This window comes from Telmatherina bonti (assembly GCF_933228915.1).
Source record: "Telmatherina bonti genome assembly, chromosome: 11".
NCBI lineage: Eukaryota > Metazoa > Chordata > Actinopteri > Atheriniformes > Telmatherinidae > Telmatherina > Telmatherina bonti.
In genome coordinates, this window is record NC_136629.1 from 38,316,101 (window position 1) to 38,341,460 (window position 25,360).

The 25,360-nt window shown below is 40.2% G+C and overlaps 1 protein-coding gene across 1 annotated transcript; it reads left to right on the forward strand.

Moving 5' to 3' along the window:
* Nucleotides 1-25,360, forward strand: LOC306762483 (gap junction alpha-5 protein-like). Its single transcript, XM_079248959.1, has 7 exons — nt 1-115; nt 8,495-8,642; nt 9,065-9,229; nt 17,136-17,435; nt 20,364-20,429; nt 20,518-20,666; nt 24,606-25,360. The coding sequence occupies exons 2-7, from the start codon at nt 8,574-8,576 to the stop codon at nt 25,066-25,068; spliced, it is 1,212 nt and encodes a 403-aa protein (XP_079105085.1). The 5' UTR covers nt 1-115; nt 8,495-8,573; the 3' UTR covers nt 25,069-25,360.

Sequence of the window (25,360 nt, forward strand, 5' to 3'; positions counted from 1 at the left end):
GGAGAAGACTGCCTTGCTCAAAGGAACCTCAACAGCTGCAAAAAAGGAGGCATCTATAACTTTAATACCACAAAAACTTCAGTTTGTCGTCACCAGTTTCTGCCTTATAACTCAGGTAAATTATATACATGAGTCAGGTTTTTATTGTTTCTGGTCCAGAAATGCATGTTTTTTTATTTTTAGATAAAATTTCAATATTTTTACTTTGTTATTAACAACAAAAAATCATCACAGATGATTATATTCTAACTCTCTCATAACAAATGTTTTAGCCTCCTACAATTTTATATGGAAAAAGAAATCTCCTACTGTAATCCCACAAAACAACTGTGATTCTACCATAAAAGCAAAAAAATAAAGACCTAGATCACCTACATAACCAACATCTCAGAAACACAAGTCAGAATTAGACTTTTTTTTCTTTTATGCAAAAATTTGTGATTTATTTCCTGATATACAACTTGGGAACAAGAACGATGTCGTTCAGAAAAAGTCAGAGCCGGACAATCACACCATTGTTGCTTTTACATAAGACCCCCCCCGTCAAACAGGCCAGAACAGGTGTGTTAAAGAGGCAATAAATACATCAGGTTACTGTAGATATTTATTATAGTGCAAAGATGTGAGTAAAACACACTACAACTGGATGTGTTATAGTGTATTAAACTTCTGCTCCTTGGTCTATTTAAGCTCATTTAGCTTAACTTTAGTTGAGTTTTTTACTTGATTCTCTTTGTCCAGGCTGTTGTTGTTTTGTGCTTTTATTTAACATCCCCAGCGTGCGACTGCTTACTATACCGATGCACACTGCAGTTTTCCCACTGAGGGACTGATGAAGCTTATTCTTGTTCTTATAAAGTCTTGTGACAACAACATAAAATAACAACTAGCTTCATAAGAACCATGCAATTTCTCCCTTTATTAAAAACAATAAGAATTATTTTATATCCTCTAAAAGGGGAGATTTTTGCCTTTAAAAGTGACTTTTTCCAGGGATAAGGACTTTGGCGTTGCAGCAACGGCCGAAGCCGCATGCCGCTTAGCCCGTCGGTACCCATCAGTTGCCTCCAGAGTCCCACAGGCCAAGAAGGCCCGATAGGACTCCTTCTTCAGCTTGACGGCATCCCTCACTGCTGGTGTCCACCAACGAGTCCTGGGATTACCGCCACGACAGGCACCAACGACCTTACAGCCACAGCTCCGGCTGGCCGCCTCAGCAATAGAGACACGGAACACAGCCCATTCGGACTCAATGTCCCCCGCCTCACTCGGGACATGGTTGAAGCTCTGCTGAAGGTGGGAGTTGAAGCTCGCTCTGACGGGGGACTCAGCCAGATGTTCCCAGCAGACCCTCACAACACGTTTGGGCCTGCCAGATCTGACCGGCTTCCTCCCCCACCACCTGAGCCAACTCACCACCAGGTGGTGATCAGTTGACAGCTCCGCCCCCCTCTTCACCCGAGTGTCCAAGGCATGTGGCCGCAGGTCCGACGATACAACTACAAAATCCATCATGGAACTGCAGCCCAGGGAGTCCTGATGCCAGGTGTACATATGGACACTCTTATGCTGGAACATGGTGTTCGTTATAGACAATCCATGACGAGCACAGAAGTCCAATAACAAAACACCATTTGGGTTCAGAGGGGGGGGGGCCATTCCTCCCAATCACTCCCCTCCAGGTCTCACTGTCATTGCCCACGTGAGCATTGAAGTCCCCCAGCAGAACAATGGAGTCCCCAGAAGGAGCACCCTCCAGCACTCCCTCCAAGGACTCCAGAAAGGGTGGGTACTCTGAACTGCTGTTCGGTGCATAAGCACAGACAACAGTCAGGACCCGTCCCCCCACCCGGAGGCGGAGGGAAACTACCCTTTCATCCACCGGGGTAAACCCCAACGTGCAGGCACCAAGCTGGGGGCTGATGAGAATGCCCACACCTGCTCGGCGCCTCTCACCATGAGCAACTCCAGAGTGGAAGAAGGTCCAGCCCTTCTCGAGGGTTCTGGTTCCAGAGCCCAAGCCATGCGTCGAGGTGAGTCCAACTATATCTAGTCGGAACCGCTCAACCTCGCGCACAAGCTCAGGCTCCTTCCCCACCAGAGAGGTGACGTTCCACGTCCCTAGAGCCAGCTTCTGCAGCCGGGGATCGGACCGCCAGGGTCCCCGCCCCTTGCTGCCGCCCAGCTCACATTGCACCCGACCCCTACGGCTCCTCCCGCAGATGGTGAGCCCACGGGAGGACAATCTTAGTCTAATACGGTTTTATTGTTGGTGTAGATGTAAAAAAAAAAGAGCAAAAAAAGAGAAAATAAATGTTAAAATGTGGACTAAAACCAATTCAAACTTTAAAATTTTACTAAAAAGACTTTTAGCAAAATAAATCTGATTTTTATGATGCTGAACACTTTAGGTTTTTAATGACGTGACTGATTTTCACTGAGATGAATAATTTACACTTTAAGTTATAAATAAAGCTTTTTTTCTGTTTAAAAACATCCTCGAGCCTGAGCGATGTCTCAGATTCATCATATAGAAGAGAAGGAAGAGAGGTCTTCTTCTGCCTGTGTGTGTGTGTGTGTGTGTGTGTGTGTTAAAGACAGGATGCAGAACAATACTGAGTGCTCTATAATGAACACATACACTGGCACATACACACATTCTCAGACAAAGGTTAAGCGAAAGTCTATACAGGGAAGTAATATTGTTATTAATGATGCAGGGAGCACTTGTGAAAGACATGAACTCACACACACACACACACAAACACATAGCCTTTTTTTTAAAAGCCTTTATGTCAGACAAAAACAGGAAGGGACGACCATTTACAGGGATTTTGATAAAGAAACGGGCGAAAAACTGTTAATAGGTTCCATTAAGATGTACTTTTTTTTTTTTTTTTTTTAACATTTTCAGAGGTTAAAAACTGAATCTAGTCTGAAAAGGTTTGTGAAAATAAATGATCAGTGAAAACCAGAAGCGTGGAGTCGGTTCAGTTAAAAACTATCTGTGACATTTAACCCGAGATTAAGAAACAACACAAATCAAATGATAACAGTGTTTCTGTGTAGTAAGCAACTTCATTTCCCCTCCACCCTAAAATGGTTGTCATTGTTTTCCGACTCGGATGTTTGATGCCTTGCGGCGATGTCTACAGCTTCAAATTCTTTAACATCATTTAAACGTTATTTTGTCTGGAAAAAAATCAGCAAATAACATAACAGATTTAAAATAAAAGAAAAATCTCATGGGATCAACATCACGAGTTTGTCATTAACTGTAGATTTTTGCGCTGGAAAAGGTCTTGATCTATCCCTCATCATGTTTCACTTCCAAACAGCCAGACTTTCATCTCAAGCAGCTTTCTGAAGGTCCTTCAGACATTTCTTTGGGCATTTGGCTGCTTTTTATGTGATTTTTCCTTCACATCCTTGTAGCCGAATATTTACAGAGGCATTTTGTTTGGCGTATCCAAACCCAACCAAGCATCCCAAACCCCCAACATAATTTTATATACATTAAACCTAAACTGTATCTAATCTTTCTATTTATGTCGGTCTAATCTGTACTTTTCTATTCTGGAACCAAACGACAGACGGGAAGGTGGAAAAGAGAAACATATGCAGACATATTTAAGCTACTTTTCACACTTGTGGCTCACTTGCAACACGGACAAGCATAATGCAACCTACATGCAGCCTGAGGTCAGGAGCTTGGCTTAACGTGGGTTATGGTACATTCTGTCGGCCAGGCGAAGCCAGTGCAGCCAGTCTGATCATCCAGAATAACCAGTCAAAGACACATGTGGGCCAAGTAAAGAGCATATACGGACCATTTCTGGTTTAAATTCTCATCCTTCAAAGGAAAATGTGAGTGAAATGTTTTATAAGCCATGATCCCAGTTTTTCAGCATGTACAACCACAGTTCCAATGAAGCTGGGTCGCTGTGTGAAGCGTAAATAAAAGCAAAATGCAATAATTTGCAAATCCTTTTAAACCTTTATTCAGTTAAATACTCTAAAAAGACAAGATATTTAATGTTCAAACTAATAAACCTTCAAGTAAAGCTGGAACAGAAGCAACACATGATTGGGAAAGTTAAGAAATGTTGAAAAACACCTGTTTGGGTCATTCCACAGGTAATCAGGTTCATATGTAACAGGTGGGTGTCACACTTGGGTATAAAAGGAGCATTCATGGAAGTCTCAGTCCTTCACAAGCCAAGATGGGACGAGGTTCACTATTTTTTTAGCAAAATGTCCAACAGTTTAAGAACGTTTCTCAAAGTGCAACTGCAAGAATTTAGAGATTTCATCTTCTACAGTAAATAATATTAATGAGAGAAGCTGGAGAAGTCTCTGCAAGGCCGAAAACTATGTCCATGACCTTCGATCCCTCAGGCGGCGCTGCTTAAAAACCGATATCATTGTGAAGGATATCACCATGTGGGACCAGGAAGACTTCAGTAGTTCGTCACTTCGTCTACAAGTTAAAACTCTACCATACAAAGCCAAAGCACCCAGAAACACCACCGGCTTCTCCAGACCCGAGCTCATCTCAGACCGACTGATCACAGAGGAAAAGTGTCTCTGCGGTCTGACGCGTCCACATTTCATTTCGCGTTGGGAAATCCTGAACGTGGTGTCCTCCAGGACAAAGAGATGATCAGATTGTTATCAGCATGTGATGGTATGGGGGAGAAAAGTGAGTAATTATCAATTTGAACATGAAATGTCTTGTTTTTGTAGCGTTTTCAACTGAATAAAGGTTTAAAAATGGTTTTCTGTTTTGTACAACGGCCAAGCTTCATCGGAACTGGAGTTGAATGACAGTTTGTAGTCATGCTACAATGTTTAAAGCAGATATAAAGCTTCTATATTTCAGTGTTTGTACAAGTTTTGTACAACATACCAGCAAAAAATGGCCAAGCTTTATGGACCAGTAACAGCACATGTACAGTGGCACAATGATAGACGCTGTGTGTGTGTGTGTGTGTGTGTGTGTGTGTGTGTGTGCGTGTGTGGTAGTTGTGTTTACTGTAAATGTCTAGTTTTCCTTCCCCTGAGACGGGTGCTGGGAGAGTGTGGGAACTGTGAGTGAAGCTAAACTAAGACATGGGCACAGACATTTTTATTAATGGGGTCAGGGCAGGGCTGGAGAGGGGGGCTGCAGGGTCAAGATAATAGAAGAACACACACATACACACACATCCCTGCAGGAATGATTGTTATGTGGTCAAGTTTCCACAGTGGTCATTCTGCCATAATTCTGCAGGGACAAAAGAAGAAGAAAAGACCAGCGGAGCCGGATAAACATGGACATTTTTGTTCTTTTATGTAATTATTCTAAAGCAAAAGTCTTGTTTATTCCACAGTTTTACAAACAAAACAGTAACGTGCATCATACATTATGATCTTTTCTCATATTCGCTTATTTCTCCATGTTAAAGCTGCTGAATCTGTTTGAAGGTTTATGAAAAAGTGTAAAATTACAGAGAAATATTTTTTAAACTTTTACCACTGAAATGCGACGATCTTGTGCATCACAGAGACCAGAAAAGCATGTTAACATCAGAAAAATGACAGAAATAAGACATCTGCGCAAAGTAATGCTGGAATTGGATTCACAATTTTATGTAATATATAACTTAAATTATCAATATTCATAGTCGAAAAATGTCAAAGACATCTTGATAAACTGACATTTGTTCCAGTTTTCTCTTTCTTAACTTCTAGGTGAAGAGAACATTTCTAAAAGTTCCTGAAATCACAAACCAAAGCAGAAGTCAATACAAGAAGTTGATTCTCATTTTCTAACATTTTCATCACAAATCACGTCTCAAAATTAAATCATATCTGAAGATGTGCTCTTTCACCTGAGCTCACAGAATTTTAAATATCCATCAAACGAAGAGTAGATGTGTCACCGTGTCAGAAAAACCTTCATCCTCTTCCTCACATCAGGAGCAGAAACGTTAAGATGAATCAGTAAGTCTGTTCTTTAACAAGACAAACACTGAAGGATAAAGAGGTCTGGGTGGAGTTAAGATTACTTCAGGGTGGGCCAAGGCCAAAATAAACCAAACAAAACTATCTGAACATAACAGGAAGTAACCTTTACCAAACAAACAAACTAAAAGGCAACGCCTTGCCTCCCTGGTCAACACAGAAAAGGAATGAAAATAAAACACCAGCCCTCTTTCTGGTGAACGATGCATCAAGTTACTAATGGTTCAGGTGTATTACCTGTTGGAATGAGAGAGAGAGAGGGCGAGCGAACCCAGAAGTCTGTAAGACAAAGGGAGATTAACAAACCTGGTTATATCTCTCCGTTACCTGGTTAACTGGTCTGGTTAATTCCAAACAACCAGGATCTGGACAAACGGTACGACGAAGCTGGTTATCATCTCCATAATTCAATCCAGGATTTTCCATCTAAATCAGAGCATGCTCACACTAAAGGGGCGGAGTTTGCAGCGTCCGACCAATCACAGACCTGGAAAGCAGCTACTTTATCATGGAGGAGCGGACATTCTATTCTATTCTATTCTATTCTATTCCATAGTCATGTAGCAGACGCTTTTATCCAAAGTGACTTACATATGAGAGTGAGAACAACACAAGCATGATATCAAACAGTAGAGGACATCATATGAAGGTGCTGGTGGACTGCTAGAGTACAGTTGGGACCAGTCCGGTCGTGCTACGTGCCTTTTTTTTCCTCCACTCCATCCCACAATATTACCTTGTTAAAATTCAAAGAATTAATACTATAATGTTTGTTGCAAAGAACTGGGCTAAGTTCTCCAACTTTTCCGACAAATATTGCTCCTTGAAGAGCTCAGTCTTCAGCCGGGTCTTAAAAGTAGACAGGGACTCTGCAGAGCGGACAGAGTTTGGGAGATCATTCCACCATCGTGGAACAACAGAGGAAAAGAGTCTGGCTGGTGATTTAGTCCCATGTTGTGGTGATAACACGAGGCGTCTTTCACTGGTGGAACGTAGCTGTGGAGAGGGAGTGTAGGCCTGGATTAGGGAGTGAAGGTAGACGGGAGTCGTTTGAGTTATTGTTTTGTAAACCAGAAGCAAAGCTTTAAATTTGATGCGTGCTGCAACTGGAAGCCAGTGAAGAGCGATTAGCAGAGGAGTGACATGAGATCGTTTAGGTTGGTTGAAGACCAGACGTGCTTCTGGATCATCTGCAGAGGTTTTACAGAGCATGCAGGCAGACCTGCCAGTAGGGAACTGCAGTAATCGATGTGTGAGATGACCAGAGCCTGAACCAGAAGCTGAGTCGTGTGTTCTGTCAGGTACGTCTGATTCTCTTGATGTTGTAGAGAGTATATCGACAGGTACGGGCAACCGAGGCAACATGGACCTTAAAGGTCAACTGGTCATCCACCATGACACCCAGATTCCATGCAGAAGATATAGGAACAAGTGTGGTAGAGTTGAGCTTCACACTCATTTGCGGAGGTAAGGAAGGATTGGTTGGACAGACAATGAGCTCTGTCTTGGACAGATTGAGCTGAAGGTGGCGAGCCTTCATCCATGCACAGATTTCAGCAAGGCAAGCTGATATTCTCAGTGAAACATTGTGTCATGTAGTGGGAAGGAAAGGAAAAGCTGAGTGTCATCAGCATAACAGTGGTAGGAGTAGTCTTCACAAACATGAACAATTTAACTATCATCCAAACCATCAGCAACACTGAAGTGATGCTAGCAGAAAACTGTTGACTCAACTAATGTGTAAAGTCATGACGTAAATCAGACAATATAACGGACATCTCTCTGATCACCATATTTCCCTTTATTACAGCTCAGATGTTTCGGACAGAGCTTCCTCAGTTTCTTCCTTTACTTTTCCTTTTTGAGGCTCCGCCCACCGCATGATAAGTTTTGAGTTGGAATATGTGACAACACAAGTAGCTGTGTTATATATGGGTTAGGCAGCCATTTTTCAAGAGACCTGATTGGTCAGGAGGTGATGCTTTTATACTGGTTGATCTCTTATCCAGAACATAACCTGCTCCGGAGCAGCGCAAGTTACCATGGTGATTTACCCCGGTAAGAAATGAACCAACTTTGTAGTTCAGAAAACTCCTGGTTAACTCCTGAAGAGGAGAACATCCAGTTTTGTCCTGCAGGTCTCCAGTCAGCTCTTCTGTTCATGGGTAGACTTAGCATCACATGTAGGTTTATGTACTGAAAACAGAAAACTTGTAAAAAAAAACACACCTGTTTACAGCTTGCAGGTATTTTTATCCACTCACTGTGACATGAACGTCACATGGACGTTGCCAAACAGAAACTTACTGTACAAGCGGTGGATTTCAGTAAATAAACTTAAGACCAGTTTCTGGTGAGACCAAGCTAGCGTACTGAACATTTTACCCTTAAACACTCCACACAGCTTCAGAAAGCAGAACTAATCTGTACCTGAATGTCCCGTCAGACCCTGCTGCACATCTAAACCTGCATGCTCTCCGTTACTCAGGTGGATCTCGTACCTGTGCAGCGATCGCTCAGAAGTTATTGACGAACAAGTTGGAAAGGTTTTGCTGAACTAGTCGGTCATGGCAGACTGGAGCCTGCTGGGAAACTTCCTGGAGGAAGTACAGGAACACTCCACATCTGTCGGCAAAGTACGACAAACACACACACATACACACACACCTAAACACGCCACACACATTTCATGCCAGGCAGCGAGGCGCTAGCTTGACACACTCTAAATAGATGGTAAATGTATTTCTAAAATGTCCTGTTTATACCCTGACCTGCAGTTCTGTCAGTCGTCCAAAAATAAGCAGAAATAATGTTTATGTTGAAACAGACGTGTTTAAAGAAATTACAATAAAAGAATAACAATTTATGAGGAATTCTTGAAAAGTAAATTATGGACAATTTATTTGAATCTGAAATATTTCTCACAACTCCTTAAATCAAGTCTGATTTGTGCTTTTAATTTAATTTTACAGTTTAAGTGATTATCAGAAACAAGAAGCAGCTGTGGGTGAGAAATACTGAAAAAGTTAAATGTGTAATTAACTTTGTGGCTCCATAGGTGTGGCTGACCATCCTGTTTATATTCCGGATCCTGGTTCTCGGAACGGCGGCCGAGTCATCGTGGGGAGACGAACAGGAGGACTTTAACTGTGACACGGAGCAGCCCGGCTGCGAGAACGTCTGCTACGACCGAGCGTTCCCCATAGCACACATACGATACTGGGTAACACACTGGACAGCCTGATGGTCTGTCATGAGACCAGTACAGAAGTTAGATAGATTGCTTAGAATTTACTAATGAAAAATAAAGTAAATGACTCTTATTTTAGTTCCTAACATGAATGTTTACATGTGTGACATGAAGATTAATGACAAACAATCCCTACTTTCTGAATATGTGCAGAATTACTGACCAATGAGCCAATCAGCATCATGAGTGCAGATGTCCAGGTATTTAGGTGTTGTTCATGTTTGCCAGAGGGGATATTTTAAGAGAAGACTTTATTCATGTTTACATGCACTGCTGCCTGGTTACATATGGTTTCACCTGCCTTAGCAGGTCAAATATAGCGAAGAAGGGAATAAATGGAGAAAGAAAAGAGGAAAACTGAGCCAAACTAAGAATACAGAATCTGCTCATCAAAGAGCTCACATTCCACCAAAACCCTCTTCCCCTGCAAGTTCCTGTTGGAAATATCTAAACGCTAAAGAAAACGCACAAGAAGAGCTTCATGAGGAACTACAGGAAACAAAAAAAAAACCTAAAGCTGCTGGGCATTTACATAACAATCGGGATAATTCTAGATACTTCAGTCATTTCCTGATCATTGCAGATACTCCAGAGTTATTTCCTGATCATTGCAGATACTCCAGAGTTATTTCCTCATCATTGCAGATACTCCAGAGTCATTTCCTGATCATTGCAGATACTCCAGAGTTATTTCCTCATCATTGCAGATACTCCAGAGTTATTTCCTCATCATTGCAGATACTCTAGAGTTATTTCCTGATCATTGCAGATACTCTAGAGTTATTTTCTGATCATTGCAGATACTCCAGAGTTATTTCCTGATCATTGCAGATACTCCAGAGTTATTTCCTCATCATTGCAGATACTCCAGAGTCATTTCCTCATCATTGCAGATACTCCAGAGTCATTTCCTCATCATTGCAGATACTCCAGAGTTATTTCCTCATCATTGCAGATACTCCAGAGTTATTTCCTGATCATTGCAGATACTCCAGAGTCATTTCCTGATCATTGCAGATACTCCAGAGTTATTTCCTGATCATTGCAGATACTCCAGAGTTATTTCCTGATCATTGCAGATACTCCAGAGTTATTTCCTGATCATTGCAGATACTCCAGCGTTATTTCCTGATCATTGCAGATACTCCAGAGTTATTTCCTGATCATTGCAGATACTCCAGAGTTATTTCCTGATCATTGCAGATACTCCAGAGTTATTTCCTCATCATTGCAGATACTCCAGAGTTATTTCCTGATCATTGCAGATACTCTAGAGTTATTTCCTGATCATTGCAGATACTCCAGAGTTATTTCCTCATCATTGCAGATACTCCAGAGTTATTTCCTCATCATTGCAGATACTCCAGAGTTATTTCCTGATCATTGCAGATACTCCAGAGTTATTTCCTCATCATTGCAGATACTCTAGAGTTATTTCCTCATCATTGCAGATACTCCAGAGTTATTTCCTCATCATTGCAGATACTCCAGAGTTATTTCCTCATCATTGCAGATACTCCAGAGTTATTTCCTCATCATTGCAGATACTCCAGAGTTATTTCCTCATCATTGCAGATACTCCAGAGTTATTTCCTGATCATTGCAGATACTCCAGAGTTATTTCCTGATCATTGCAGATACTCCAGAGTTATTTCCTCATCATTGCAGATACTCCAGAGTTATTTCCTGATCATTGCAGATACTCCAGAGTTATTTCCTGATCATTGCAGATACTCCAGAGTTATTTCCTGATCATTGCAGATACTCCAGAGTTATTTCCTGATCATTGCAGATACTCCAGAGTTATTTCCTGATCATTGCAGATACTCCAGAGTTATTTCCTCATCATTGCAGATACTCCAGAGTTATTTCCTCATCATTGCAGATACTCCAGAGTTATTTCCTGATCATTGCAGATACTCCAGAGTTATTTCCTGATCATTGCAGATACTCCAGAGTTATTTCCTCATCATTGCAGATACTCCAGAGTTATTTCCTGATCATTGCAGATACTCCAGAGTTATTTCCTCATCATTGCAGATACTCCAGAGTTATTTCCTCATCATTGCAGATACTCCAGAGTTATTTCCTCATCATTGCAGATACTCCAGAGTTATTTCCTGATCATTGCAGATACTCCAGAGTTATTTCCTGATCATTGCAGATACTCCAGCGTTATTTCCTGATCATTGCAGATACTCCAGAGTTATTTCCTCATCACTGCAGATACTCTAGAGTTATTTCCTCATCATTGCAGATACTCCAGAGTTATTTCCTGATCATTGCAGATACTCCAGAGTTATTTCCTCATCATTGCAGATACTCCAGAGTTATTTCCTGATCATTGCAGATACTCCAGAGTTATTTCCTGATCATTGCAGATACTCCAGAGTTATTTCCTGATCATTGCAGATACTCCAGAGTTATTTCCTCATCATTGCAGATACTCCAGAGTCATTTCCTGATCATTGCAGATACTCCAGAGTTATTTCCTCATCATTGCAGATACTCCAGCGTTATTTCCTGATCATTGCAGATACTCCAGAGTTATTTCCTCATCATTGCAGATACTCCAGAGTTATTTCCTCATCATTGCAGATACTCCAGCGTTATTTCCTGATCATTGCAGATACTCCAGAGTTATTTCCTGATCATTGCAGATACTCCAGCGTTATTTCCTGATCATTGCAGATACTCCAGAGTTATTTCCTGATCATTGCAGATACTCCAGAGTTATTTCCTGATCATTGCAGATACTCCAGAGTTATTTCCTGATCATTGCAGATACTCCAGAGTTATTTCCTGATCATTGCAGATACTCCAGAGTTATTTCCTGATCATTGCAGATACTCCAGAGTTATTTCCTGATCATTGCAGATACTCCAGAGTTATTTCCTCATCATTGCAGATACTCCAGAGTTATTTCCTCATCATTGCAGATACTCCAGAGTTATTTCCTCATCATTGCAGATACTCCAGAGTTATTTCCTCATCATTGCAGATACTCCAGAGTTATTTCCTCATCATTGCAGATACTCCAGAGTTATTTCCTCATCATTGCAGATACTCCAGAGTTATTTCCTCATCATTGCAGATACTCCAGAGTTATTTCCTGATCATTGCAGATACTCCAGAGTTATTTCCTGATCATTGCAGATACTCCAGAGTTATTTCCTGATCATTGCAGATACTCCAGAGTTATTTCCTGATCATTGCAGATACTCCAGAGTTATTTCCTGATCATTGCAGATACTCCAGAGTTATTTCCTGATCATTGCAGATACTCCAGAGTTATTTCCTGATCATTGCAGATACTCCAGAGTTATTTCCTGATCATTGCAGATACTCCAGAGTTATTTCCTCATCATTGCAGATACTCCAGAGTTATTTCCTCATCATTGCAGATACTCCAGAGTTATTTCCTCATCATTGCAGATACTCCAGAGTTATTTCCTGATCATTGCAGATACTCCAGAGTTATTTCCTGATCATTGCAGATACTCCAGAGTTATTTCCTCATCATTGCAGATACTCCAGAGTTATTTCCTGATCATTGCAGATACTCCAGAGTTATTTCCTCATCATTGCAGATACTCCAGAGTTATTTCCTGATCATTGCAGATACTCCAGAGTTATTTCCTCATCATTGCAGATACTCCAGAGTTATTTCCTGATCATTGCAGATACTCCAGAGTTATTTCCTGATCATTGCAGATACTCCAGAGTTATTTCCTCATCATTGCAGATACTCCAGAGTTATTTCCTCATCATTGCAGATACTCCAGAGTTATTTCCTGATCATTGCAGATACTCCAGAGTTATTTCCTGATCATTGCAGATACTCCAGAGTTATTTCCTCATCATTGCAGATACTCCAGAGTTATTTCCTGATCATTGCAGATACTCCAGAGTTATTTCCTCATCATTGCAGATACTCCAGAGTTATTTCCTGATCATTGCAGATACTCCAGAGTTATTTCCTGATCATTGCAGATACTCCAGAGTTATTTCCTCATCATTGCAGATACTCTAGAGTTATTTCCTGATCATTGCAGATACTCCAGAGTTATTTCCTGATCATTGCAGATACTCCAGAGTTATTTCCTCATCATTGCAGATACTCCAGAGTTATTTCCTGATCATTGCAGATACTCCAGAGTTATTTCCTGATCATTGCAGATGCTCCAGAGTTATTTCCTCATCATTGCAGATACTCTAGTTATTTCCTGATCATTGCAGATACTCCAGAGTTATTTCCTCATCATTGCAGATACTCCAGAGTTATTTCCTCATCATTGCAGATACTCCAGAGTCATTTCCTGATCATTGCAGATACTCCAGAGTTATTTCCTGATCATTGCAGATACTCCAGAGTTATTTCCTGATCATTGCAGATACTCCAGAGTTATTTCCTCATCATTGCAGATACTCCAGAGTTATTTCCTGATCATTGCAGATACTCCAGAGTTATTTCCTGATCATTGCAGATACTCCAGAGTTATTTCCTCATCATTGCAGATACTCCAGAGTTATTTCCTGATCATTGCAGATACTCCAGAGTTATTTCCTCATCATTGCAGATACTCCAGAGTTATTTCCTGATCATTGCAGATACTCCAGAGTTATTTCCTGATCATTGCAGATACTCCAGAGTTATTTCCTCATCATTGCAGATACTCTAGAGTTATTTCCTGATCATTGCAGATACTCCAGAGTTATTTCCTGATCATTGCAGATACTCCAGAGTTATTTCCTCATCATTGCAGATACTCCAGAGTTATTTCCTCATCATTGCAGATACTCCAGAGTTATTTCCTGATCATTGCAGATACTCCAGAGTTATTTCCTGATCATTGCAGATACTCCAGAGTTATTTCCTCATCATTGCAGATACTCCAGAGTTATTTCCTCATCATTGCAGATACTCTAGTTATTTCCTGATCATTGCAGATACTCCAGAGTTATTTCCTCATCATTGCAGATACTCCAGAGTTATTTCCTGATCATTGCAGATACTCCAGAGTTATTTCCTGATCATTGCAGATACTCCAGAGTTATTTCCTCATCATTGCAGATACTCCAGAGTTATTTCCTGATCATTGCAGATACTCCAGAGTTATTTCCTGATCATTGCAGATACTCCAGAGTTATTTCCTCATCATTGCAGATACTCCAGAGTTATTTCCTCATCATTGCAGATACTCCAGAGTTATTTCCTGATCATTGCAGATACTCCAGAGTTATTTCCTGATCATTGCAGATACTCCAGAGTTATTTCCTCATCATTGCAGATACTCCAGAGTTATTTCCTGATCATTGCAGATACTCCAGAGTTATTTCCTCATCATTGCAGATACTCCAGAGTTATTTCCTGATCATTGCAGATACTCCAGAGTTATTTCCTGATCATTGCAGATACTCCAGAGTTATTTCCTCATCATTGCAGATACTCTAGAGTTATTTCCTGATCATTGCAGATACTCCAGAGTTATTTCCTGATCATTGCAGATACTCCAGAGTTATTTCCTCATCATTGCAGATACTCCAGAGTTATTTCCTGATCATTGCAGATACTCCAGAGTTATTTCCTGATCATTGCAGATACTCCAGAGTTATTTCCTCATCATTGCAGATACTCCAGAGTTATTTCCTCATCATTGCAGATACTCCAGAGTTATTTCCTGATCATTGCAGATACTCCAGAGTTATTTCCTCATCATTGCAGATACTCCAGAGTTATTTCCTCATCATTGCAGATACTCCAGAGTTATTTCCTCATCATTGCAGATACTCCAGAGTTATTTCCTGATCATTGCAGATACTCCAGAGTTATTTCCTGATCATTGCAGATACTCCAGAGTTATTTCCTCATCATTGCAGATACTCCAGAGTTATTTCCTCATCATTGCAGATACTCCAGAGTCATTTCCTGATCATTGCAGATACTCCAGAGTTATTTCCTCATCATTGCAGATACTCCAGAGTCATTTCCTGATCATTGCAGATACTCCAGAGTCATTTCCTGATCATTGCAGATACTCCAGAGTCATTTCCTGATCATTGCAGATACTCCAGAGTTATTTCCTGATCATTGCAGATACTCCAGAGTTATTTCCTGATCATTGCAGATACTCCAGAGTTATTTCCTCATCATTGCAGATACTCCAGAGTCATTTCCTGATCATTGCAGATACTCCAGAGTTATTTCCTGATCATTGCAGATACTCCAGAGTCATTTCCTCATCATTGCAGATACTCCAGAGTTATTTCCTGATCATTGCAGATACTCCAGAGTTATTTCCTGATCATTGCAGATACTCCAGAGTTATTTCCTCATCATTGCAGATACTCCAGAGTTATTTCCTCATCATTGCAGATACTCCAGAGTCATTTCCTGATCATTGCAGATACTCCAGAGTTATTTCCTGATCATTGCAGATACTCCAGAGTCATTTCCTCATCATTGCAGATACTCCAGAGTTATTTCCTGATCATTGCAGATACTCCAGAGTCATTTCCTGATCATTGCAGATACTCCAGAGTTATTTCCTCATCATTGCAGATACTCTAGAGTTATTTCCTCATCATTGCAGATACTCCAGAGTTATTTCCTCATCATTGCAGATACTCCAGAGTTATTTCCTGATCATTGCAGATACTCCAGAGTTATTTCCTGATCATTGCAGATACTCTAGAGTTATTTCCTGATCATTGCAGATACTCCAGAGTTATTTCCTCATCATTGCAGATACTCTAGAGTTATTTCCTGATCATTGCAGATACTCCAGAGTTATTTCCTCATCATTGCAGATACTCCAGAGTTATTTCCTCATCATTGCAGATACTCCAGAGTTATTTCCTGATCATTGCAGATACTCCAGAGTTATTTCCTGATCTTTGCAGATACTCCAGAGTTATTTCCTCATCATTGCAGATACTCCAGAGTTATTTCCTCATCATTGCAGATACTCCAGAGTTATTTCCTCATCATTGCAGATACTCCAGAGTTATTTCCTCATCATTGCAGATACTCCAGAGTTATTTCCTCATCATTGCAGATACTCCAGAGTTATTTCCTGATCATTGCAGATACTCCAGAGTTATTTCCTCATCATTGCAGATACTCCAGAGTTATTTCCTGATCATTGCAGATACTCCAGAGTTATTTCCTGATCATTGCAGATACTCCAGAGTTATTTCCTCATCATTGCAGATACTCCAGAGTTATTTCCTGATCATTGCAGATACTCTAGAGTTATTTCCTGATCATTCTAGGTACTTAAGAGTTAGCTGACTGCACGACTTGTTAGCAATAAATCAGGCAAATTCAGTTACTAACAACTAAAGCTTAATCCACCACAGATCATTGAAGCAGAAAATGTTGCGCAACACGTTCTCATAGACATGATGTTCTCAGGATCCAACTTCTATGAAACGTCGGCCCGTTTATGGAGTTTGGAGCTTGTAGTTACTGCTTGCTGCAGTTCGGAGGGTTTAAAACTTCCTCCTCGTCGATGAATTCAAGGAAACTTTAGCAGCTTGTGTCTGTGAGCAGAAACCTCCAGGTTTAACTTTGAAACAATAGTTTTTGTACGCAGCGCTTATCAAGATCTCAGATGCTTGCATGTCCTTGAATGCAACATTTAAAGCAGTTCCTGGTTTTATTGGGAACAGAGGCGTCACATTGTTTTACATGTAGGCTTATATTTAACTCCACTCTGGGTAAAACTTAATAAAAACTATTTGCTTTGGAAATAAAAGATTGTAGATGAAGACTTTAATGCTTTTAGTTTTTTTTTTGTTTTGTTTTGGGGGGGGTTTATTTTAAAGTATCACCAACCTTTAATGAAACTGTTTGATCTGGCTGATGTCTTCTCAGGTTCTCCAAATTGTGTTCGTCTCCACTCCCAGTCTGATCTACATGGGCCACGCCATGCACACTGTTCGCCAAGAGGAGAAGAGGAGGAGCAGAGCGGAGGATGAGGGAGACGGGGGAGGTGGCGAGGAAGACCCAGGAGGAGGAGGAGGTGAAGGAGGACGAGGAGGGAAACAGGGGAGAAAAGGCAACAAGGATGAAGAGAAGGAAAAAAGTGACGGGTCATCAGGAGGTCGCGTTCGGCTGAAGGGAGCTCTACTGAAGACGTACATACTTAGCATACTGATCCGCAGCATCATGGAGGTAAATTCGTCTCCGTTGTTCTGGACTAACGTCTACTTCAGATCAACACAATATTTAGTCTCCAGCTGCAGAGCTTAAAGCAGGAGGAGGCCAAAAACAGAACTAAAAGAAAATGTTTGTTACTGCCAGACCAGCCTGGTTCCTTCCAGACTTTCCTCTGTTTCCTTGCTTTGGCTTTTAGGCTTTACTTTTAGTTTAACTTGTTGCTCTGATGGCTTTTATATCCGCCTGGTTAGTTGTGTAAACAGAGATGGTGGCTGAAAGTGGCTCGTCTTTGTGCTGCTTTAATCATTTAAACGAGATTACCTGATAGAGCCAGATAAAACCGAGCAAGCCAAGCATTTAACACAAAAGATGTCAGGAAAAGTGTTTTTTATTTGGGATTGGAAGGAGCGGAGTCAAAGCCTGCTAGAGTCTGGGTGACAACTGGGTTCAAACTAGGGCTGGGCGATATGACCTTTTAGTAATATCCCGATATTTTTATGCCATGTCACAATATACAATATATATCTCGATATTTACCTCAGCCTTGAATGAATGCTTTGGTGCATACAATCACATCAGTAAGATGATTTTGTGTCTCCATTAAAACATAATTCTTCATACTGCATTAAGATATGCTGATTTTAAACATTCATGCCAAAAGGATGAAATTGTAATGAAGCAAACTGATCAAAACCGTATTTATTGAACAGTTAAAGCAGTGGCAGAAACATGTCATTTTAAAACAAAATAAAGTGCCTTTGCATGATGTAATAAATGCAACGTATGAAAATAGGTGCTCTACGGGGGACTTTTCAAATGATGAACTATTATAAGGCTTTGCTTTATGGATACGTTTTTGAGTTGTCGTGTATTTTTTTTAATCGCAGAGTTTAGCGTAGAAATCAGTCTTATAATCCAGGCAGAATGTCCTCGTATCGTCTCCAATAAACGGCTTCAGCCAGTTTTCAATTCAGGGTTTGATTCCCACTGCTTTCTGTACTTTCTAGAGACATGACGAGCTAGATAAATATGCTTGTGTCACACACAGTGGATGAGGTGAGTAAGTGACAGAGGCTGTGAATGTAATCAAATAGAATGAATTATTTTTGCGTGACGTGAAAAACTTTGTAATTTACGTCTCACTCTGTAATCCAGAGCGGGATCAGTGGCGGATTTGGCTGTTCATTGTGACTGTAGGTGGAGTCGTGCAGGTGTCCTCTCTGCTCCTCTGACTGGCTGCAGCTGCAGCCGGAGCGACTGAGTGCTTTAGGACGGAGAGAGACTCTCCTTCTGACAATAACTTTACAATATGCGCTTTAAAGTCAGTCGCCAAAACACCAGGAAAGTCTCCAATCACTCCTGTAAAAGTCGCTAGATTTGTCGCTTTTCACAAGAAGTCGCCAGATTTAGCGAGAAAGTGTCTCCACGCTGCCTCTCATGACGTAGCACGTAGCTCACGTTATGTACGTAACGAGGTGCGCTTGCTTTAACTCTCTGTGCAAAGCGGTGCAGAGTCGAGGAGGAGGGAGGAAACCCCGCCCACAGCTAAAAACACCTGCGTGACAACAGGATACTCCAATATGACGAATAAAGGCATTTTCTATATCGCACAGGGGACTAGCAACGATATCTCCAGTATATTAGATATATCACCCAGCCCTAGTTCAAACCATCTCTGTTAGCTTGTGTTGTGGGAATTTGAAGCTCGTTGGGCTGAAGATACTTCTTTTGTTAAGGTTGCTACACAAAAAGCAAACGACAGCATGTGAGTTAAGCGAGTTAGAATATAACGGCATTCATCTCGTCTCTTTAGAAGCTCGTCTGAAATGCCACGTTGCTCGAGATAAACAGGAAGCCAAACAGATTAGTGATTCTCCGATTCCATCCTTAAATGCTTCTCAGATAAAAACCAGATAAGAACCGACATGAAGCTCAAGTTTAAAGCTCCAGCAGGAAACAAAGTTTCACCTCTCCTTCAACACCGTGTTTCCATTGCTATCTAATCACTTTACAAATTAACAGACATGTTTTATACATACAGCGGCCACACTTGTGCTACGGCTGGATCCACCCCCAGAAAAAACATGGTGACATTTTGGCCACTGCTGGCCACCGTCCATTCACAACTACACTCTGCATTTGAAGCCATCGCTATGCCCGTCTTTTCCACTAGGTGTCAGTATATGTCAGACACTGAACCTTTACGGCGTCAAACACATGAACTCACATCTCGATCTTTCTCTTTCTGTCCTTTATGTATTACATGTGGTCATACATGTCCTGTATGCAACATAACATGCTTTATTAAATGCTGAGTCATCATTTAGGATTAGAAAAGGTAAATTGCATATATGGGATGAGCAGTGCTGACTACATTTGGCAGCACTTATGCTTGTCATGTTTTACACGTCACTGTTTAAGTTCAGACGTATGTTTCTATAAGATACAGTCTGATTTATCTCTTTATTTTTTCTTTACTGAATTCACTGTGTTAATGTAGCAGCTGCTCATTTTTAATCACAGATTATTGTCACTTCTTCCAGTTAAAATAAAGAAAATGATTATTTTTCTGGACTATTTGCAGAATATGGAAACTATTTCTGACTCTGTTAGCTAAGATGCTATAGTAGCTGCACATTCAGGTTTTTAAAGGCATTTTGGAATAAAATATTTTGTAGGATTTTGTCATAATGTGTTGTTTCCTTCTTTGTGATTCTTCACTAAACACACAGAATGACAATATTAGTTTCATCTCCTCTCACAGGTGGTTGGATTCTATTTAAAGACTCATTTTGGGTTATAAAGTTCCAGTTTTCTGTGTTTAGATTAAATCTCTAATTAAAAATACGTGTAAGCAGCTTCAAACCATATATATTTGAATCAAAGCTGGAGAAACTGACTTTTACTGGTAACTAAATCCTGTTTCTACTGGTTTTCCTCCAGGTAGTGTTTTTGTGTCTCCAGTATTTCCTGTATGGAATCTTCCTTCATCCTCTGTATGTGTGCAAGGTAACATCACATTTTACTTTGGTCGTATTGTTTATATTAAAGAAACATCTTCAGGATTGTGATCGTTCCTTCCCACCTCTCCTCTCAGGCCCGGCCATGTCCACATCCCGTCAACTGCTACGTCTCCAGGCCGACAGAGAAAAACGTCTTCATAGTGTTCATGCTGGTTGTGTCGGCCGTCTCGCTGATCCTCAGTGTTCTCGAGCTGCATCACCTGGCATGGAGACACTGCTGCAGGTAGGAGCTCGCAGCGTTTTCCTGGAAGAAACGTACATTTAAGAGGATCAGTGGGATTTAACGCAGGTTAAAATCCAGATTGCTGCTCTGAGTTATGTGGCAAAAGATCTAGTTGCAACTACATCTACATATTCATTAAGTTTAAATCACTTACTTAAATATTTACTTTCCATTTTTATCCTTTCATTTCTCTGTATATTGCCTGTAAAAGGAAACATTATCAAGTTTAGTTCCAATTATTCAGTTTTATTTTGAGCTTTTAATGTAGTGTTTCATCAGGATGTTTTTAGCAACATGAGGATCTTCTGATTTATTGTAAATCTCCAAATATAGAATCCCAGCTGGGAGGAAAAATAACTAAAAGAAAGTAGTTTTTTCCTTATGAGGTCAGTGAGGAAGGAAACTGAGCCAAAGGAGGAATGATAAAGTTACTTTATAACTGCTGGATGTCAAACTGAGACGCATTCAAATAAACTTATTCATAAAGTTAGTTCATGTATTTTTAGACTAATGGTTTCTACTGCCCTCAAGTGGCCAAATCTTAAACTACAGGCTTTTTAAAATGAGACGTGACCCAGAAGCATCAAGTTCTCATGTTTCTACAACCTTCGGACCCAGTTCACTTTTAGAATTAATTCTTAATTTCCAACCTGGACAAAAACAAAAATAAATGAACACTTAATACGCCTTAAAGCCCCCCAATACTGGCACAGCCAGAGTCACACAAAATAACTGCTGTCAGAAATTAATAGAGGATATAAATTTACAACAATGCAATTACAAATATATTGTAAACTGAGAAAAAAAAAAGACAAAATTACTTATTTCATAGATTAAACAATTTAATTATTTTATAGAAATAAAGACAATTAAAGAACAATTAATGTAACTAATAAAATGGGGAATAAAGATTTTTTTAAAATGATTTTATAAAATTAAAGCAGTTTTTCCACTTAGTACATGAATCAATGGATTATTTTTTTTACAACCAGGACTAACTAACTAACTTAACATAATTATTTTATTTATACACTTATTGTATCAATGAGGACTGTTATTATGCTCATACATCAAGCAGCTTTTATATGTCACCATATTCCTTGCAGCTCAAGATAAAAGCATGGAAGACCCTTTGCAGGACGTCATGAGGAAGATGAGGCTTCACTTTACTGATAATCCTCAAATGATAAAAATTAGACTGAACCTCTGCAATGAACTGCCTGTCAAAGTTAAAACTAAAACCAAAGAAGACACAAGATTTTTAAGAAAAGAGCGAATAAAAGAATCCCAAGAGTCAAAAGCACTGCTGCATCCTGCCAGCAGGTCAGTTTTCCCAAAAGAAATTACTTCAGTTTTATTCTCATTTATGCAGAGGAAGTTTAACTCCATCCATGTTCTAATGTCCTTCAAACAATGTCCTTCTGCCAATTTTCTTCACCACGGGTTCTAATGGACTTTAAAGGAAAATAAACACATACACAAACAGCCAAAACCCATTTCCAGCATTCATCTTTCTCATCACGCATGCACCTAGTTTTATGTTGCTGAGCCCAGAGAAGCCCGGTAGGAAACATCGTCACAGGAGCCGTCTGCACCAGAAGTCGACCAGACCACAGTAAAAGGGCACCAGTACAGGCAGCAGTCAAAGACTAATGACATGAAAGGTGTCCCCGCAGCCATGACACCCGGCGCAGAGGCCTTCCGCTGATGAACAACAGAAGATGTGCTAAAATTAAATAGTAAATACTATCAAATAAATAAATAGTAAATAATATCAATTATAAAATCAATTTAAAAAGCTTGTATCAAAATAGAATGAAATGTCCCTAAAAAGAATTCTGTAAAAATGAAACACACCGAGACAATAAAAACTAAGTAAAAATCCCGTTAATCAGGTGAGTTTTGAGCTGCTTTTAAAATCATAAATGTCCTTTGCAGCCCTGAGGTCCTCTGGCAGGTTGTTCCATAAGCATCATATTGAAAGGATGCTTCCCCATTGGTTCATTTCCTGACTTTAGGAACGATTAGAAGACCAGCGCCAGAAGATCTCAGGGTCCACGAAGGTTTATAAAGTAAAAGCAGATCCGAAAGATAAGAAGGCCCAAAACAATTAAGACATTTATAAACCCGTAGACGAATATAATCGAATGAATGTGTGCCACTTATTACATTTAATAATGCTGACTTTGTGAAACCGTAAGGCTCGAAAGCTGAGTAAGATGGCATGTGAAGGTCCCCATGCTGACATTACAAAGCCAGAGACTGAGTTGGTACGAAACTTGTTTAAATCAGCCTGACGAAGACATAAAATTTACAATTAGTAATGATGAAATTGACATATTGAGAGAGATTGACACAAACTGCTATTATAGGTTCTTCCTGTGGGCTCTGGAAGAAACGAGCCTCTCTGTTGTTCGATGCTGCAGTTTTCCAAACAGCTACTGACTTAAAATGGGACTTCTGGGTTTTCTCGCTTGTTCATGTAAGAGAAGTAAGAAGACTTGTGGATCTTGATGTGTCTGAGAGGATTAACTCCATTTTCCCCTGCTAAACTGAGAATTCCTGCATTGACAGTCCCTTTCAGATAATTCCCATCATTTAAGTTAAACCACCTCTCATTCTCAGAAATAAAAATTAAAAATCCACTGGCAGTTTTTGCATAAAGATGCAAACAGATAAAAACGTAACTTCCTTGCTGGATAATAAACAGAACAGATTGCTTCTGCACCATTTATTAATTAATTTATTTATTTAACCAGGTAAAATCATTTGAGAACAACTTCTCAGTGACCTGGCAAGAGTCCCAAGCGATTTAAATAAAGATAAACACACAAAACAAAACAAGATCAAACGGGGCCAGAGAAGAACAGATAGAAGGAAACAATACAGGCAAATGAAGTTTCACAACCAAAAATAAAAATAAAAATAAAGAGATTGAGGAGTTAAAACTACTTAAATAAACAACTAAAGTATATTGAAAGAAACTAGAAAGGTGGTCAACAATTACAACAGAACTCTATGAATGTTTTAGTTCCAGTTGAAATGCGGTAATTGATGGGAGAGCAGAAAGTTTGAAGGAGTTTTGGAGTGAGTTCCAGTCCTTTGCTGCAGCAACGCAAAAGGAATTCTGACCTAAGACAGTACGAGCTTTCAGAACAGATGCGGCATGATGTTGCTTCTGGTTGCGAGACATGCCTGTGCAGCACCTGCAGCTGATTGAGAAAAGTAAACAATACCTGTTTTTATCTCAATCTCCTGAAATTTCCAACAACAGAAAAAGTCCATTTTATTTAGCCTTTTCTTTAACTCATCCCATCCAGCGTCTTGATGTTCTGGTTGCTTTAATGAACAAATGTACTCTGTAATGAACAAATTTAGCCTTTTGGACCCGAGGCTCCCCTTGATTTTTATAATTCATGCTTTAATATTGTTATTGTTAAATTATTCATATTACAGACATGTTTTTAGCTAGTTCTGCTTATAAACGCTGGACCAGACCAGAAAGACAATAGAAGAGTGTAAAAACAAAGGAAAAAAAAGAGAAAAAGTGAAAGCAATCAAAAAGTTGAAATAAAGTTTGAAGGTTCTGAAACTTGCTAAATAAAGTGCTAAAGTTTCCCAGTTGTTCGCCAAGCTCTGACGTCCAGTAGTGTAATCAGCGTATCGAAGGACGAACGTTCAAATGCAAACTGCCATTAAATGCAGACATTTTTTTAACCCGGTAATTTTTCAGCAATTATTCATCCTAAATAAAATCTTCAAGTCTCACCCCTGTTCCTAAGACCAAATAGAAAGAGGGAAACCATGTAGAGCCAAAACATATGTGGCTCGTCTTGCTGGAAATCAGTGCTTGATGGAAATAAAATTAATTTTATGAGTTCATAAACCAAAAAGTCCAACATCAAACTGTGAACTAACTCGTGTAAATTCTGGTTGCAGGCGGCTCTTCTTCTCTAAAAAGGTGGTCACTCCTGCCAACAACTCTCCAACCCGACAGATGTCCGTGTCCCCCCCTCCACCATCGACCCCTCCTCCAGATTTCAACCAGTGTGTGACCGGATCTTCGCACTTCCTTGCCCTCCCTTTCCCCAACCACCGTCTGGCCAACCAACAAAACTCAGAAAACATGTTTACGGAGAAAAACAAAATAGCTGCTTCGCTGGAGGAGGCGAACTTCCTCCAGATGAGCTGCTACTCGTCCACATGGCAGAACTCTGGAGACAATGCGATCCAAGATGGCGCTTTCCTGAGGTCTGATGCAACCTGCTACAGCCGTGAGAGCAGAGACATGAGCTGTCTCCAGAACGGAGGTCCGGATGGCCTCCAGCTGAAAGACAAGCGAAGATTCAGCAAAACCAGCGGGACGAGTAGCCGAACGAGAGCAGACGACCTCTCTGTTTAGAAATGAACACAAAGAGGGAAAATAATGCAGCTACTCTTTAAACAGGCTGCAGGACTCCGAGTCTACAGACTTCTGAACATTAAATGTTCCAGTTTTTATGTGATGACAAGAAGCAAAACCTGATTTTTTTTTTACAAACTCTCTGAACTTCTTTCCTTCACATCACAGGAAATCAGGAAACAACAAAAAACTCAACAAGTGGGTGGCCATGTCTGATTTTGGTGCTAAATGGACCCAAATCCGGTGAAAAGGAGTTGGTAAATGACAGATCCCTACGTGGAACAGGGAACGG